The sequence below is a fragment of the Zootoca vivipara genome, chromosome 6, assembly GCF_963506605.1.
Source record: "Zootoca vivipara chromosome 6, rZooViv1.1, whole genome shotgun sequence".
Classification (NCBI taxonomy): Eukaryota; Metazoa; Chordata; class Lepidosauria; order Squamata; family Lacertidae; genus Zootoca; species Zootoca vivipara.
In genome coordinates, this window is record NC_083281.1 from 37,382,574 (window position 1) to 37,398,469 (window position 15,896).

The window sequence follows — 15,896 nt, forward strand, 5'->3', positions numbered from 1 at the left end:
ATAGGCAGTTAAGAGTGCAATCCTATCTATGCCTGGTCCTATTGAATTCAATGGGGCTTACTCCCAGGTAAGTGGGGTTGGGAGTGAAGCCTATTGTTTTGGCATAACAAAGATGCAAAATGTTCTGTCTCCTGGTCTCAGTTAACAAAATAAAACTATCCCCACAATCTCAGCCTTGTTCCCATTTTACCAGAGGCTAGTGGGTCAGTGGTATAGTGGTAGATTTTTTTAATGCAATAGATCATTAGTCTTTGTAACTGTGAACTCAAGGAGAGTCCAACAATGCAATCAGCTGTTATTGATCCACTCTATATTATACACACTCATCAAAGAGCAGCAGTACATACCACAATACTCAATTTATTAGGACCAGAAGGACTGTAATCCTGCTGGGAGTAAACTTACAGAAAGTCAGTTTCATTGAACTCATCGGTACTCTCTTCTGACTGCATAGCGTCGTCATATTGTATAAGACGCTGAGCTTTAACAAAAGAACGTTAGCCAACTGAAATACAAACGCAATCAATCTTGCAAGGAAGCTGCAATAAGTTATCGTTTAAACCACTAGCATGAAGCAGTCATCCCATCCAATAAAAACAAAGCAGTACCTAGCCTCTATTTAATTATTTCCCTCTTTCTCTAACTGTCTATGCTTCTCTGTCCTAGACAATAGCTTGTACTTGAAACTCTCTTTATCGCTCATGTCACTTGCCGGAGCAAGTAGAATTCGTCAATTCCCTTATACTCCCAGCAGGTATTGTCATTGCTCAGGCCCTGTAAAATATCCTGGAGCTGTGCTCCCTTGCACTCTCCCTCCACGCTACCACTCCACTGCTGAGAGCTAAACTATCTGTGACATTAATTGTGCCAGAAATGAGATTCCCTGGCAGGGCTGCCCTAGGGGATGCTATAGCAGCGGAAAGGAAGAGTTTCTACATTGCTTCCTCTAACCAGATTTCAAGTAAGCCTCCACTCTCCTACCCATTTCCTTTCAACAGGCAGCAAACATGAAGAAGGAGAGCACCTTCAAATGGTTCTTTGATAACAAACCACGTTCAGATGGTCAATATGACCCAAAGACAGGTGCTGGAGTTCTGCGGATTAAGAAGGTAAAGGGTGTACAATAGCCAATTGGGTCAGTAATGTATAGGGTGGAATTAAAATGGATTTATAGACACTACATGCTAAAATGGGGAGGGGGGGATGAAAGACTGCCCAGGTAATCATGGTGCAGAGGAATGTGGACCTTCGTTGCATCTGATCACCCTACACATCAATGATGCTCAATGCTTTTTTCATTTCTTGATAGATAAATATATGCCTGTATACTGTATCTGTATGTTTGTCTGTATTTTGCTAGATTACCAAAGCGGATAAGGGAATATACAAAGCTGTGGTTTCTGATGACCGAGGGGAAGATACAACTCAGCTTGATCTCTCTAAAGAAGGTATGTTTCTCTTTATTCATTGAGCAGGAGATATATTGCTCTCTGTTCATTAAAAAATATCTATAACCTGCCCTTTATCAACACAAATCCAGAGTGTATCAAGCAACACAGTCTGGTGAATTTTAAAAAATCTTTTCATTTATTTAAACAAGAGTATGCACTTCAATAACAAGAACAAAAAAACAAAAGCAGCAGAACCGAATGAAAACGAAAATTTATACAAGAAGTACAAATATGGGTTTTTTCATTCACATGCCCTGGAAATAATAATAATAATAATAATAATAATAATAATAATAATAATAATAATTGGTTTTGGGAAGTAATAGCGTTTTTAAAAAAGATTTGTTTTATTTATAAGTAGCCCCAAACATCTGGGAGGTACCAGGTAGGGTTCAAATTCCCACTCAGCATAAATCTCCCTGGGTGACTTTGACCTCTCATTTTCTCTTGGCCTAATCTACCTAAGCGGGATTTGTTGTGTGGATAAGAGGAAGAAAGGCTTGTGTGGCCAGCACTTTGCCAACAGATGTGCTGGCTGGGGATGATGGCAACTGTAGACCCAAACATCAGGAGGGTACCAGGCTGAAGAAGATTGGTGCACATTCTTCTGAGCTCCTTGGACGAAGGGCGAGATCTAAGTGAAATTCTAATTGAATAACCCCTAATTCTCTTCCAAATAATCCCACGGTTATCCAGAACATAGTTTGAAAATATTGCCATTCTAATATGTTTTCTATGTGTTGCTGCTTGTTTGTTTTTATCTACTTAAAAGGATTTTTAAAAATGTGTTTTACAGCATTTGATGACATCCTCAAGGAACTTGCCAGGATCAGCGGTAAGTGGTTTACTTCTAAACCCACATCCTTGTGGTATCAATAACATTACATTAAAGATGTACAATAGATACAAGGCTGCCGCCTTGCTGAAGCTAAGCAGGTCTGGGTTTGGTCAGTGCCTGGATCAGCGACCTCTGGGAGTGACATGTATACATACCTGCCATTGCTATCTTCATGGAAGAAAGGCAGAAAGAAAATAAACAAATGTGGGTTAAAAGAAAAGCAAAAAATAGGAGGCCTGATCATCTTTCTCAACTGCATTTCCATCCCCACAACCCCTCCCTCCCCACAATTCTCTATTTAGTTCTTTCTGCATCGCCTTTGAAAGTCCAGCCTACTGTAGAAGGCATTAAGATCTACAGTGAGGTGAAATACTACACAGATGCCATGAAAGCAACCTGGGACCACAAGTACGTGTTTATTTATTACTGCTTAATTGAATTAGAATGTTTATACCTCCACTTTGTAGCTCCAAGTGTTGCTGAGGAGCTTGCAAAGGATTCTCAAAACAAAATTACATTCAAAACTAATATTTCACATTCAAATCTAGCATTTTTGGAAGTTATTAGCCTAAGAGGTATGTGTACTCATGGGGTGGGGAAGTGTTCAAAAATGGCATATCCACATGGTTTGCACAATCGTATCTTGGTTTCTTAAGCCAATATATGCACGAGCCTTTTGCCTGCATGCCACTGCTTCTCTAACCTCTTCTCAGCAATTGAGCTTTATTTTAAAGATGGAGGGGGGGGGAACCTTTACACAACTTGTCAGAAGTCATTGCCTCCACACCTGAAAATGTGGGACAAATGTTTTGGTAAAATGAGAGGGGGAATTGCTGCTCTCTTCTGCCTTAACTCCAAGGCATGGGGTTTGGTTCAGCATTTGTACTGGTAGTTCTTTGTCTATGAAACTGATGGAGTGGACTAGTCTGCTTCAGGAAGAATGAAACAAAGGTCAACCCCCTGTTTTTGAATCAGGGAGGGAGGGAGGAACAAAGGAACATTGGAACCTCTGAGTGCAGCAAAAGGCCATACGCCCCAATTTTAGTTTTTTTTCCATAACTTAACCCCTAGCTTCTTAACTGTGGCAGTAATCCATCAATCACATTCCCCAGAGAAGAGGCTGGTTGGCACCAGCACTAAGAAGTCTGGTGCCAGCACCATTGCTCTGACATAGTTAAATGGCTTTTTTTTTTACATCATGGTAATCCAATGTCATCCTGTTTATTCAGCGACAAGCGCGTGGAAGGAGGAGACCGACGGAAAACAGGAACAACCATGGAGCAGGTTTGGCTCCACATCCTGGATCCCAAGGAGTCGGACAAAGGCAAATATACTTTGGAGTTGTTTGATGGAGAAAAATCACGCAAGCTGTCGACTGACCTGTCTGGCAAAGGTAAGCAGCAAGCCAACAGCTTTTTTTTTAAAAAAAAGAATCATAGAATTGTAGAGTCAGAAGGTACCCCAAGGGTCATCTTTGCCTCCATCTCAACACCCAGCACTCCGCCTGGCCTTTGGTTTTCCTCTCTCTAACACTGGCAAAATTAACCCTTACATTGCAAACTGAATGACCCCTGCCATTGCATTTCCAGCCATTTGAAGCTAAGGAAGACCTGCTGACTAAAGTCCTGCTTCCTCACCCCACAAAGATGAGTCTCCCTGTCCTAGAAAATTAACATTCTGTGACTTTGCTAAGTTCCTGCCTTAGCTCACTTAGCTCCATCTTAGAGGAGACTCTCGTTTAACACTCCTTCCTGCAGGATTAGAGTTGGAAGACAATTTCCCACAGATTCAACAACATTTCTGATGTCAGATTTGACTTTCTGAATTTCAAATATTTATAGATTTTTCTACTGATATTTGATTTTGAGGGATATGTAATTTTTGCTATTGCAAAAGAGCAATGTGATGTCACTGAGTGGCAGGAGACTGAGCTAAGGAACAAAGTTAATAGACTGCAACTCTTACAACAACCAAATTCAAAATGGCTACTACAACCCTGCATCTGCAATCCTGTATGCACTGGGAGTAAGTCCCGCTGAATTAAATGGCATTCATAGGCTTATGCTGTAAGTTTTAGTTACTTGTTGGTGTTCCACCGAACTGTTTCCCTCCATGTACTTACCGGTATTCCAATAACACTTTGGTTCCTACTTATCATTCCTACCCGAGGTGTTGCTGGAAATTTAGAATTCCCTGTCATTTAAGCTCCACATTTCCCCCTCCATTTTCTAGAAGTACCTTCCCTTCTCCTCTCCCAATGAACAAGGCTCTGTTTTCACTAATGGAGACTAATTCGCCGTGGTAGAGAGGGCAACTGCGCATTTTCCTTCCAGATTTATGGGCATAGGTGTTTGGGATAATAGAAAACATTTTACCGCTGACAATCTTTCCTTTTCATTGGCTGCTTTTGTATTTGCCTTAAAGCTTAGTAAATATATATATATAAAGAAGGGGGAAAGAGTTTGGACACTTCACTGGAGATGAATGGCAAATCTATGCGTAGGAGACAAATAGAGGACAAGAACCTGGTATTGTTTTCATATTTCAACAGTAAAGAAAAACATGATTCATTCAGTCAAAACCTCTCTCTTTTTACAGCTTTCGATGATGCGCTGGCTGAACATCAAAGGCTCAAGTAAGTTTTTGCTCCAAACTCTTTCCTTTTCAACAGAAAATCTCTACTTATTACTTAACCAAGACTCAATGCAGAGAAAGGTTTTGCTTCCTTTCTGAGCATGCTCCAATCATCTGGGTGTGAAGCTGATGCCCTAACTGTGTACTTCATGACAAAATGTGCATCCTGAGATAGGAAGCAGTTAGTATGGCATCCACACCAGCCTGCTCACCCTCTTAGTGATCCTTTGCAGTCACATTTTTTTCAAGAGCCACCTGCCCTTTGGAGCAAAGTAGTCTGCACTACCATTAAACAAAGGGTGGTGTAATTTGTTCTTCTAACAGCTGCCAAACTAGATCTTGTCCAAAAAGCACTGGTGGCAAGCTTTGTTTTCAAAAATCAAAACAAAAAACCAGAAAGTGGGGTGGGGTAGACATGCAAGTTTGAAATGCCAGCTAGGAGAGTAGCCATATTACTTGTGCGATGTGAGGGGTTTTTATTTGCCCTACAGTTGGGGTAGTGGTGTCTTTGTTAGTGTTTTAATTTTAATTAAGGATGGGGAGGCTTTGGATATTTTTGGTGGAACTTTCTAATCTTATGTAATAAGCCAGTACATGGTGTAGTGGCTAGAGCATTGAACTTAGACCTGGGTTCAAATGCCTGATCAGCCATGAAGCCAACTGGATGGGCCTTGGATGTCACACACACACTCTCCCAGCTAGAGTCACTGGGAGGGAGAGAAAATCCATTCAGGTCACATTTAAAGTCTGCCTAATTCGCACTTTCTGAAACCCATATGTATGAAAACCAAAACATAAGCCGTTTTCCGAATTTGCACTTTTTCAAATTTTCAGTGCAGTTCTCCAGCCAAGTAAGGGGTACAAAAATGCATATATTGCAATAAACTGTGCACTCAATAGGAATATAGTGGGAGGGGGATATGCAAAATTGCATTACATTAAGCAAAAATTGCTTTGCAAAAATGTACATATTAGGCAACATTGCATTCGGAATTGTATATATTTGGACTTTTAAAAATTGCAACTTGGTGTGGAAATGTGGAGAACCGAGTTTAACACTGGGGGGGGAAATGAGAAACCGAGAGAAACTGAAATTGGCACATTCATCTGCCCCTCCTTCCAACCTACATCACGGGGTTATTATGCAGCTTAAATGGGTCGGCTGCTTGGAATAGGGGAAAGCAGAGATTCAGGAAGGAAATCTCTTTATGAGTATTAGATACTCATTTAATAAGAAAAACCCTATGCTGATTTCATAATATCATTTTTCATTTTAGGGAAGCAGCTGTTGTGGAAGAGCGTGAGTATACAAAAGTGCAATCTTTGTTGACTGAACCAAAATGCATCAAAGGCACTTGTTTGTATTGTATATTGTACTGTGACACACAGGGGCGAACGAAGGCTAACCGACACCCAGGCGGGGCAAACCGCCATCTGCGCACGTGTGGCATCGCTACATACAATGCATGCGTGGTGTTGCTATGTAGGGCACATGTGCAGCGTCGCTATGTACAGTGCATGTATGCAACACCATGCATGCATTGTACGTAGTGGTTTGCCGCTGGCACCGCCTGAGCACCGTACGGATGGTGGCGGGATCCTCTGCTCACAGCTGCAGTGGCAATGGAGGGATCCCACCGCCACCCGTACAGCGCTCGAGTGGCGCCGGCAGCAAACTGCTATGTACAACGCATGTGCAGCGTTGCTACGTACAGTGCATGCGTGCAAAACCATGCATGCATTGTACGTAACGGTTTGCCGCCAGCACCGCTCCAACACCATATGGACAGCGGTGGAATCCTCTGCTCGCAGCTGCAGCTGTGAACAGAGGATCCTCCACATGTGGCTGCGGTGGCGAGGCGGCTGCTCGTGCCGTCGCACCCGGGGGCGCAGGGCGAGCACCCCGTGGGGTGCCTTCTTGTCACACATACACCAGACATGGCACCCAGGGAGCACCACCCCCCAGCCCTCTTGCGACCCCACTGGTGACACACTTCCATTTCCCTTGGTCGTGGAGAGGGGGGTCTAGGGGCAGTACCAGTGGGTTGAGTTTCCTATGGATCCAAAAGTATTGGAGAGTTAAAGATGTCATAGAATCATAGAGTTGGAAGAGACCACAAGGGCCATCCAGTCAAACCCCCTGCCAAGTTGTGAGGGGGGGGGTTACCCTGCTCCTGCTTGTGTCTGGACCCTCTTGACGAAGCCCCCGCTCCCCAACAGGTCTGCCTCACACACCCAGATCCCCAGAGAGCAGGATGTGCTGTGGCTGAGCTTCTGCCTCCTCCCTCCATCCCATGAAGACAGATGCAATTGCTGTCCTAGGCAGAGCACAGGCAATTGATGTGCCTCCCCTGACGGACTGTGCCTGCCACCCCCTGCCCTTGACCTCCCCTGCCAGGGTTCCCACACCCTTGGTCATCTGGGTCACCCTCCCCCGCCCACCTTCCAGCTTGTCAACATCCTTCTTAAATTGTGCCACCCAGAACTGGACACAGTCTTTCTAATATGAGCTATCCTCGCAAATATACAAGTTGGGCATATAAGAAGCAAGCAGACACTCTTTCAGCAGGTCCAAAGGGATGATCTTCTGCAGCAGCATCAACCCCACCCCTGCCATAAAGGCTGCTCCTCCCATTTCAGTTAACTCCAGGTGGAAACCTCTCTTAAGTTCAAACTGCAAGCTGCTTTTTTGCTGTCTATCTGCCCCCTCTTTGCAGCTGGAGGAGTATCACCTTCTCCAAGCTTTGATGTGCATTGCATTCTAAAAGCTATCAAGAGAGATTCCCAGCTATCACAAGGTCATTTTCTGGCCTTAGCTCTCAGCTGTGAAGCATCAGCTGATTGTCCTGGTCAAACAGTCAGTAGCCTAACCAAGGAACAATCAAGCAGCAGTCATAACATTATTAATATATAAGCTTAGTAGACATTCCTCTTTTGGTGGGAAAAGGTGAGGTGATGATAGGAGCAATGGAACCAACACAAAGAGGCAACATGCCAGGCAGGATACAACAGGATTTATTGGTTCAGCATATGCTAAGCAAAGGTGCAGTGCAATAAGCTCGCAACCTGCACACCCACTGGTGGGGTGCACAATCCTTTTATACACAGGTACAAATAAGCATCACCTGATCTCCCCGAAAACATACGATTTCCAGGAATCCAAAACTTACTGCTACCGTATTTAGCCTAGGCACATGATTTCCCCCAAATCACATGATTTCCAGGAATCCAAAACTTACTGCTACCGTATTTAGCCTAGGCACATGATTTCCCCCAAATCACATGATTTCCAGGAATCCGAAACTTACAGCTTACATAGGAATTCAAAACTTAACTACAGTAACCCAAAACTTAAGCACATACATTCCTGTGAGCTTAGCTTGTACTCCCCCCCTTCCTTTATCCAGCCTTGAATGTTTCACTTGTGGCAAGCTACGTGCTTATGGCCCCTTACTTTGTCACACTTCAAGCCCCTCTATACAATGTGCTGTGTATTTGAATCCTAAATACAGAGCCGTCTCAAGCAGGTCGGGCGCCCTGGCGCTGAGGCGCAGAGATCGCTCCGGCGCCCCCGCCCTCGCAGCGTGCAGCATGGCTTCCGCGCGGCTTTGCCACGCAGCACCCCGCCTGCCGGCCCGGCGCCCCAAAACACCGGGACTACACCTAGAGCCGGGCCTCCCTAAATACTATGCAACAATTTTCATACTGAGGTCCAGCACCGAGGACCTTCTGGCGGTTCCCTCGTTGCGAGAAGCCAAGTTGCAGGGAACTAGGCAGAGGGCCTTCTCGGTGGTGGCACCTGCCCTGTGGAATGCCCTCCCAACAGATGTCAAAGAGGAAAACAACTACCAGACTTTTAGAAGACATCTGAAGGCAGCCCTGTTCAGGGAGGCTTTTAATGTTTAATAGATTACTGTGTTTTATTTTTCTGTTGGAAGCCACCCAGAGTGGCTGGGGAAACCCAGCCGGATGGGCAGGGTATAAATAATTTATTATTATTATTATTATTATTATTATTATTATTATTATATCAATTATGTGTGTCTTAAAATAAATGTATTGACAGTGTTCATGGCCCTTCACTGATAGTTGAATAAATAATAATGATATTTGATCTTTTGCCAGGCCGAGCAAAAGTTGTTCGGGGCCTTCCAGATGTTGCCACCATAATGGAGAACAAGGTAATTCTAATGTTATGGACAGGTTAACTCTAGCCCTAATAGTAGGGGGACAACTTCTTCCTCTGGGTGCCCTAAACTGCTTGAGAGTCTTTACAATTTATAACACCATGGATACAATAATGTCCCCATTCCACACCCTAATTCATTAACAGGACCATGGTCTAAATCTTTTTCTCATATTTACATTTCTCTGTGTATGTATGAGGCAGGGAAAAGACACACAAGGGGAGGGCGCATTTAAAGCTCCTGATTGTGATTAGTAGCAAACCGCAGTTTCCCATATTCAGAGAAAATGGTAAACTATGGTTTGTTACCAACTGAGTCTGGAAGCTTAAAATAACCTCCTCTGCATGCAACAGAGGTGGAGTATGTAAACCTAATGCTCACTAAGGCTTACACATAACAACTGAATTGGTGCTGCATCCATTTTATAAGGTCATAAATTAAATATACTCTCCCACTCAGAGACCTTTCTTATCTGTATTGCTTTCCTTTTGTAAAGCCTGAATTTCTATCGCTAATGCTATGTTTGTTTGTTTGTTTGTTTGTTTGTTTGTTTGTTTGTTAAACAGACTCTCTGCTTGACATGCATCATATCTGGAGATCCTTATCCGGAGATCACTTGGTACAAAAACGAGCAGGTCATTACATTCAAAGATCGGTACAAGATGGACGTGAAAGGGACCGTTATCACCATCACCATTGAGAATGTCAGCAGCGAGGACTCTGGGAAATTCAGCATCTTTGTCAAGAACAAGTGGGGCTCTGAAACTGGCAGGGTTACTGTCAGTGTGTACAAGCATGGAGAAGAGCCTAAGGAGCTAAGAGATGAGCGGCCCTTGATCTGAGCTAGGTCTTAGCCCAGCGCCTTGTTTCAACTCCAGAGCTCACATAAAATAATCAGATAGAAGAGATTTATTTTCCTTCCCCATTTGCAAAGCATTTCTCTCACTGCCAAATAACTGCCACCAGTATACCTGGATTGGTGCTTCGAGGACAGACTACCAGCTATGCTGGCTATGTTCTACCTCCACTGTCGGAGGCAGTATGGCTCAGGATAGCAGCTGCTGGGAATCACAAAGGGTGAGAGCTCTGTTGCACTCAGTTCCTCTTTTGAGCTTTTCATAGGCATCTTGTTCACCACTGTGAGAAAAGGAGGCTCAGATAGAAGGGCCTTTAGCGGCCTGATCCAGCAGGGTTTTTCTTGTGTTCTTATGACTGCCTGAAGCTGCAACTCCTCTCCTTTTAGAAATTAAACACTAGAGAGAAATAATTCCCCAGCCCCTACTCTTGTGTTGATTAATATCCTGACAGTATTTCCTAACACAGCATGCATGCACACTTAGACAGATACATGGGAAGGAAATAAATACCTAGGGAGAATAAAAAACCAGTGGAGACCCATCTGTTTTTACATGGTAAAGGGAATCTGTGATGGACAGTGTCATTGGGTTGGATCCAAGGTAAGCTAAGTGAATGTAGGTCCCATGGAAATCAATGGATTGGGGAAGTCATGACTTAACTTGCATTGAAATAAATAAAACTTGAATTCAGCCAGCAAATTTCCTCATATGTTCACCTAGTAAATTTGTTTGGGGTGTCAACCTTAATCTGGATCCACCCTGCTGTTTTTTAAATCTATCCTAACTAGTGGGCATGCACAGTTTGTACTGCCTCCTTCATAAACCTAGAACAGCTGGTGCCAAAGGACAGTTCCAATGAAATGGCTGGAGGTTGGAGGCAACACTTGGCAGTCAAGGTAGGAGGCTGGAAATGAAGCCCAGTTTTCTTGTGGGCACCCAGGAACTACACAAGTAAGAGGCATGTGCAATGGACTTACCCACTCTACTGAGCCCCTCTGAAGGACAATTGCTGCAATGAATGGACATGAGGGTCCATCTTTAGTCAAGCATCTTTCCAGACAGATGCCTCATGGGAAACTCAGAAGCAGGGCAGGATGGCAATAGTTCTCCCCACATTGTGCTTCCACCTAAACACACACATCCAGTAGCTGGTATTCTGTAGCATACAATTTCTGACTCTTTCTAGTTGATTTTGTCGTAGTGCTCTGAGCTTGTGAAAGTGCCAACCACCACCACATCCCTTGGTAGCCCACTTTTTGAAAGTATTTCAGAACACAGCTACGGGGACTTGCATCAGAGCATCCATAGGAACAGTACTGTACATGAAAATCCCACTCAGAAAATGTTGACTGCAAGCTAAGGGCCCCTCCAGACTGGTGCTTTATTGTGGGTGCTATGTTTTAGTGGTAGTTTTATTCTCCTCATTAGTTCTCTGATGCTTCCACGATGCTACCTCGTTATTGATGTCTGGAAAGGCTGCAGCAGAACAAAAGTGGGACACACACAAAGACAAATCCAGAACATTTGTAGCATGAAAAGACAAGGAATTTCAGCAGGAAGTCACAGGATGTGTACTGATTGGAAATGAAGTAGTGTGACCACCCCAACTTTTGTAGGTGCAAATATGACATCCCCGATAGTATCGTCGTCGTCGTCATCATCATCATGTTATTATTTATACCCTGCCCATTATGAAATCACAATTTTAAAAATCTGGGTTCACCATATCAAAAAAGGACTTGTCAATCAAGCTCTATTGGAAAGTTTTCAGACTTGGATGGTATGTCAGCCAGGTCTAAGAGTGATGTTAGGTCTACAGTGGCTCATTCACAAATTATAACATGATATTGTGGTTGCCCAGTGACGAGCAAGCATGCATGACTCAGCCCTGGCAGGCAGAGAGAAAATAAAGTGTACTTTAGAGAATGGGTGCTTGGAAAGAGTGACAGGCCTAAAGCTGGATCTCTTTACAGGACAAACATGGCCTGAACTAGAGTACAGAAGGTGCTGGATTTGTTTTTCACAAAAAACAAACCTGAAATCAAATGTCTATAGCATTATTATTATTATTATTATTATTATCATCCCACCCTATAAGGAGCTCAGGGCAGTATACATTATTCCCGTCCCCCTAATTCTTTTCTCACAGTAACAACCCTGAAAGGTAGGCTAGTGGCAGAGTTGGCGTGTGGCTCAGGGTCATCTAGTGAGTTTGATGGTTGAGGTCTCAGTCTACAGCACTACATACTAGGGTCACATCCACAACATTCACAACATTCATTTAAAGCACATGGTTCCCCACCCCCACCCCCCCAAAAAAATAATTCTGCGAACTATAGTTTAGAGTGCTGGGAATTGTAGCTCTGTGAGGGGTATACTTCCAGGATTCATTGGGTGAAGTCATGTGCTTTGATTTAAGTATGCTTTAACTGAATAGTTGGATATGTCCGAAGTCAGAGATCTTCCTGCTGATGCTAATAGCAGTGGCTCTATTCTGGATGTAGAGTCCAGGTGACACTTTTTCAGAAGTCTTCCTTGGTGTTATTGATCAAGACTCTGTAGTGAGCTGTTTTGTGGTTCATGCTATGCTTTTAATATTCATGTTAAAGAAAACAGATAAATGTGACAAGACTAGAGAAAATGATGATGCTTGATGATGAAGCATGCATTAATAAACTAGAAGCCCAAACCTGAATTCATGGCTGCTCGCCTGCGTGCTACCTAGATCTAAAGGCGTTTGAAGGTCTTCCTTTGTTGTGAAAAGGGCTAACAGGGGTTGCCCAACTCCCCCCCCCCCCCGTGGACCAAATATAGGTTGAATTTTTAATGCAAACACACTTCACTTGAAAGAAGCACACAGACCACTGGTGGTGTTGGGAAAATATTGGGGTTCAATACCCAAGACCCTATGAGTTCAGCCTAGATGGCCAATAAAATCCAGACATCAATTGTCAGTCATGAAGGGTGTTTATTTAAGCGTTGCAAGGCCAGTGCGGCAACCTCAACCAGCAAGTAGTTGAGAGGCTGGCACACCAAATATGAAAAAACACAAGCATTTGTACATGTACAAGCAAAGGAAAGTAAAGGGGCTGTTATCTCCATATATGGCTGTACTTCCTTCTACTAGCTTCTACTGGTTTTCAACTTCCTTTAATTCTTTCGTTTCTATACTTTTTCTCTGACAGTGGCCCGTTGGACCATAGTTTGGTCACATTCACGTGATACATTTAAAGCATGTGGGAACTATAGTTTGTTAACGGTGTTGGGAATTGTAACTTTAGGAGGATAAACTACAGTTCCTAGGGTTCTTTGGGGGAAGTCATTAGCCTTAAATATAAGGTGTAGACGTGGCCAAAATCTACCACGCTATTTTGTGTTATAAATGCTCATAAAAGCATTTGTGGCCATTTGTCATGTCCTCCTCACCCTCTCTAGTGCTGGTTAGCTAATGCCACAGTCCCTTTGACACAGCAGCTTAAATTTTAGCTCCCCAGGGTCAGCAGAAGTCAAAAGAGGTAATTGGCAGAGCTGAGCGGGATTGCTTAAGAGATAATGAACTTTTCCAGGGTTCCAGCTGAATGTGTCCTGTTATGAACTAAACGCCTTCAGGCACAAAAGGACAATTCTGATACCGTTAGGGAGCAAAAGAAGAGGAACTGCATAACCCAAAAGAGGAGGCAGATTTGAAGAAATTGGCTTATGCTATGTGGTGGAACGCGGGTGGCACTGTGGGTTAAACCACAGAGCCTAGGGCTTCCCGATCAGAAGGTCAGCAGTTCAAATCCCCGCGATGGGATGAGCTCCCATTGCTCAGTCCCAGCTCCTGCTAACCTAGCAGTTCGAAAGCACGTCAAAGTGCAAGTAGATAAATAGTTACCGCTCTGGCGGGAAGGTAAATGGAGTTTCCGTGTGCTGCTGTGGTTTGCCAGAAGCAGCTTTGTCATGCTGGCCACATGACCTGGAAGCTGTACGCTGGCTCCCTTGGCCAATAACACGAGATGAGCGCTGCAACCCCATGGTCGGTCACGACTGGACCTAAAGGTCAGGGGTCCCTTTACCTTTACCTTTATGTGGTGGGAATGTGGAAAAATTAGGAAGTTTTGGGACGTTCTATATAACAAACTAAAAAAGATGTTAAAGATCCTATTCACAAAACAACCAGAAGCCGCCTTATTAGGGATAATGTCAACTGAAATAAAAAAAGAAGTAATGCCTCTCTTTATGTATACAACATCCACGGCCAGAATTTTATGCAACGTACTGGAAAAATGAAACTACACCTACAAAAACAGAATGGCAAGTTAAACTATTAGAATATCTGCAAATGACAAAAATGACAGGGAGGGTAAGAGGGTATTCGATGCAAAAAGTAAATCAAGAATGGATTATATTTAAGGATTATCTGAAAAATTACTGTGATAGCAAAAACCTCCTGGCAGATCTTGAATGAGTCTTGCAACGTACAAATAATATATGTCAATTTAATGTTTCTATTTAATTTTTCTTTTTTCTTTTCTTTTTTCTTTATCAAAAAGCTTTATGAAAATAATGTAACAATATGACACTGTGTAAAATATAACAAGTGTAATTTAGCTTTTTTTTAGAACATTTGGAAGTCTACTTTGGGTCTTTTTAAAATTTCTTGTATTCTTTTTTAATCTTTTTGTTATATAGGACGAGATATGGATTGTGAGATGGTATGTTGTTGTATATTTTTGTGAAATATGTTTAATATGTTCAATATGTTCAATAAAGATTTATTTAAAAAAAAGAAAAAGAAAAGAAAGTGAGGAAGAAGAAGAAGAAGAAGAAGAAGAAGAAGAAGAAGAAGAAGAAGAAGAAGAAGAAGAAGAAATTGGCATATGCTAACTTATACTGTATGTAAAGATGCAAATTCAGAAATAATTACAATGATTTAAATAGAAATGCAATACTTCTCACTGCTGTGGGAAAGACTGCTCAACTGACCTGTGTACCTACTCTCTCCAGATCTGCTGTCAAGGTGCTAAGTGTTGATGGGCAGCTTCTTCAAGGCCCCTCCTGCTCTCTCTTCCTAGGTCATTTCTTTTTAAACTAGGCTGGAACCAGACAGCCATTCAGACTGTCCTCTGTAAAGTAAGACATGGCCAGCCTGTCTGAGAGAGCCCTAATCTCCATCTCATACATACATATGTTTTTCTGCTTCAAAGCTAGCTCTGAAAATGTGTTCCTATGCATGGTCTGCATGATTCAGTTGCTATTGGTCCTAGTCTAGGAACCCTTGGAGATTCTCTGAGGAGAAGAGGGCTCTACTCCCTGGTCCATCCCATGTAGGGCTCTGTGTACCAGAGTCCACATCTCCCCAGAACAGATTCCTTGGATGCTGAGGAGAGCCTTGAGGAGATATTCCCACAGCTTGAAACCCCAGGGCCTAGCAGAAGCCAATGGCCACAGAAGGCATCAGCCCATCAACTGACCAGATACAGCATTTAGTGGGTGGGGCCTCTACGCAATAAATACCTAGGCTATAAAAGAAGGAACATACAAATATATGAAGCTGCCTTAAACTTAGTCAGCCTTTTGGTCTGGGGTTTCAGCCAGCAGTCTTTCCCAGACCTACATGGAGATGTCCAGGATTGAAGATGGAACTTTCGACATGCAAGGTCAATGTTCTACCACTGAGCTACAGCCCTTCCCTGTACATCTGCCAGTTGCTCCAGGACCCTGCTGGTAAGACTTTTATGTCCTACCTCAGCTGCAGGACCCACCCTCAGAAGACTCTGCCGTAACAGCCAAAGGCCTGTCTGAACAAAAAGCTCTCTGACTGCTGGCGAGAGGAAAGCAGAGAGGGGGCCAGCCTAGCCTCCCATGGAAGGGAGTTCCGCCATCTGGGAGCAGCCACCAATAAATCCCTCTCTTGTGACCTCACCAAAAGTGCCTGGACCAAAGT

The 15,896-nt window shown here is 43.3% G+C and overlaps 1 protein-coding gene across 1 annotated transcript in view; it reads left to right on the forward strand.

Annotated features, from left to right (window-relative positions):
* The window catches only part of MYOM3 (myomesin 3), a 52,586-nt gene extending 39,924 nt beyond the window's left edge, over window positions 1–12,662 (forward strand). The window contains exons 28-36 of the mRNA XM_035120310.2: window positions 999–1,109; window positions 1,361–1,448; window positions 2,248–2,286; window positions 2,592–2,697; window positions 3,519–3,682; window positions 4,888–4,924; window positions 6,201–6,223; window positions 9,049–9,104; window positions 9,677–12,662. Coding sequence (XP_034976201.2) covers window positions 999–1,109; window positions 1,361–1,448; window positions 2,248–2,286; window positions 2,592–2,697; window positions 3,519–3,682; window positions 4,888–4,924; window positions 6,201–6,223; window positions 9,049–9,104; window positions 9,677–9,952 — 900 coding nt within the window. The 3' untranslated portion in view covers window positions 9,953–12,662. The remainder of the gene's footprint in view (window positions 1–998; window positions 1,110–1,360; window positions 1,449–2,247; window positions 2,287–2,591; window positions 2,698–3,518; window positions 3,683–4,887; window positions 4,925–6,200; window positions 6,224–9,048; window positions 9,105–9,676) is intronic.
* The last annotated feature ends 3,234 nt before the right edge of the window (window positions 12,663–15,896 follow it).